The sequence below is a fragment of the Penaeus japonicus genome, unplaced genomic scaffold (assembly GCF_977035675.1).
Source record: "Penaeus japonicus unplaced genomic scaffold, GWHDUDI00000001_assembly GWHDUDI00000016, whole genome shotgun sequence".
Taxonomy (NCBI): Eukaryota; Metazoa; Arthropoda; class Malacostraca; order Decapoda; family Penaeidae; genus Penaeus; species Penaeus japonicus.
In genome coordinates, this window is record NW_028234418.1 from 27,547,932 (window position 1) to 27,550,431 (window position 2,500).

The 2,500-nt window shown below is 36.7% G+C and overlaps 1 protein-coding gene across 1 annotated transcript in view; it reads left to right on the forward strand.

Annotated features, from left to right (window-relative positions):
* LOC122267935 (uncharacterized) overlaps positions 1 to 2,500 on the forward strand; it is a 12,264-nt gene that overhangs the window by 9,593 nt on the left and 171 nt on the right. The window contains exons 6-7 of the mRNA XM_043038138.2: positions 790 to 952; positions 1,164 to 2,500. The exon at positions 1,164 to 2,500 is cut by the window's right edge and continues 171 nt beyond it. Coding sequence (XP_042894072.2) covers positions 790 to 952; positions 1,164 to 1,928 — 928 coding nt within the window. The 3' untranslated portion in view covers positions 1,929 to 2,500. The remainder of the gene's footprint in view (positions 1 to 789; positions 953 to 1,163) is intronic.

Genomic DNA, 2,500 nt, shown 5'->3' on the forward strand with positions numbered 1-2,500 from the left:
AGTGCATGTTGTGCAGTAAATGGTAAATAAGATGAAGCAGGTGGACAGTGAGGTATATGAGAAAGTCTAGTCTAAAGATGTGAAGTGTATTCATGGTAAGGCTGTGAGGAAAGCCTATGGATTGACCACGAAAAGGAAGGGTTCAGGCTTTCTAAAGGCACACTGACAAAGTAATATCCCAGAAGTAACCTACACAGACAGGGCATTCAGAGAATGGGCTGATTGTCAAATTCAGAAATAATAAAATATGTTGTCCTAAGGGATACACATCAAGGTGATGTTTGGACAAGGTACTATTGGTCTTGCCCTGTTTATTTATCTATAAAATCTCAAAAAATATAATTAATAGAAGATATTATGTTAGTCTCTGTTCATTATAGTGGCATGCTGAGGTTAGGATTTATAGCATAATAAAGAGATAAGATGTTCCACTACACACCACAAGATTAGCTCATGTGGGAACTTGTGTGAGATGTAGGAAGTCAGCAAAGCCTGAGCTGCAGCTCGCGCACAAACACTGAAAGTTGTGTCTCGCAATTCATTGGTTAATGAAAATGGGTTGCAACTATACAAGGCAAGATGGCAAGGCAACAATATCTCACAAAAATGGTTGATAGGTGATGTACCTTGTATATTGTCAATTCCTTTTAATTTTTGCTGTCATTTGATTCCATTTCAAGTCTATTTTTCCCCCTATTTTGACTTATCTTTCTTTTACTCCAACTTTGTGTTCATATTGTATCAGTAAGCCTGTCCTTGGGAATGTTTGCATGTTGTTTTCAATTACAGATATGATGACTCTGCCTTTGAAACTGGAGTAAAGAAGATGGTAACTTACTTTGAAAACCATTTCTATGTGCATGGCTCTCTCTACACCAGATTTGTCATGTGTCATGTTATTGCACTGGTCATTGATATTGCTTCTTTTATATACCTTGATTTCTTTATGCAGGTAAGCAAAGTGATGGGTTATTTTGTTACACTTTTATTCTGAACTCATGAAATGAAGTTTTGAATTGTTTCAGTGCTATTTACTATTTTTAATTATTTTTAATTATTTTTAATTATTTATAATTATTTATAATTATTTTTCCATTGTAAGAAAATAAGCTTCTGAAGATAAAGATACTCTTAGACATCATGCGTTCTCTGTATCTTTCCAGGAGAACTTTATTGGACTGGTATACAACTCGTATCCATTTCACCGCAATCCCAGGAACTTCTCTGACAACTTGTACCAGGTGTTTCCTCCATTTGCTTTCTGCTCCATTGACGAATACAACTTGATCAACAATGCAAGAGTCGATGTACTGCATTGCCACTTGTTGCTGATGGAACTTTATGAAAAAGTGTTTGTGGTACTTTGGGTGTTGTTGGCATTTCTGATGTTTCTTGCATCTTTATCTGTGGTTGTGTTGTTATTTATTTCATTGCCTCCATTCAATAGAGTCTTTCTGTTTACATTCACATCATCCAAAAGGATCAGGAAAATTAAAAAGAAGGTACGCTGCATCTTCGGCTACGGCGATTTACACGTGATGCACATGATGAAATGTCATGTGAGCGAGGGACAGTTTGTCACGTTCCTTGCACAGCTGGTAGAGAATTCTCGCTTGAAGTTTGATGGTTTGTTTCCATGCGATAAAGATGGAGTGATGATGGTAAGTGCTGTGGAGGATCCCAACTCCACAACCGTACCGCGGAATCAACCAGAACCCAGGTGCTGTCTGCCTTCTGGGACCCTGCAGCCAGAAGCTATATTAACCCTGCCAAATGATTCTCTCCTGCCAGATCTCCACTGCCAAAGTGGGAATCGTCCTCCAGGCCATACCTCCTCCACTCCAAAACCCAAGACGCGACTCCTCCCCCCCTTTTTCAAGAGTGAAAAACATGCCGACCTTTACCCAATTATTGAGATTTCGCCATGAATAGGCGGATAAAGTGTGTGGAAATCAGATACTTTCCCCAAAGAAAAACGATTTAGAAAAGGATTTTTCCAAATAAAGTGATCTCATAGATTTACACACAATATCATGGTATAGTGCAAATAGTGAATTGGCAAAAATCTATTGCCTGCTTATGCTCAATTAGAGAAAGTTTGACCACTTATTGTGTTGCATACTTTTTGGTTTTGTTTATTCTTTGTTAATTAAATTAATCATGAGTGATTCCATATGAATGGAACATGTAATCTAAGTTGCAGCAATTATTTTATTTTCTACATTGACTTACAGTAGTAGTGTTCATATCGATTTTGTCTGTATAGAAAGTTGTGTTTTTTGAGTTAGGTGAAGGACTAAATCATATACATTTATCTTTAGTTAATTAGGAAAGTCTCATTTCTTTCTTTTTGTAGTCTGCATTTAAGATAAAAATCACAAGATTATATTGTTAATTCTTACTTGTTAGTCATATTTCAGTCTTTGGGACCTTTTCAGAGTTTATACCCTGTTTGGCCTAAGTAATAAGTCTAAGAAGATAAGTCAAGACGAGATATTTG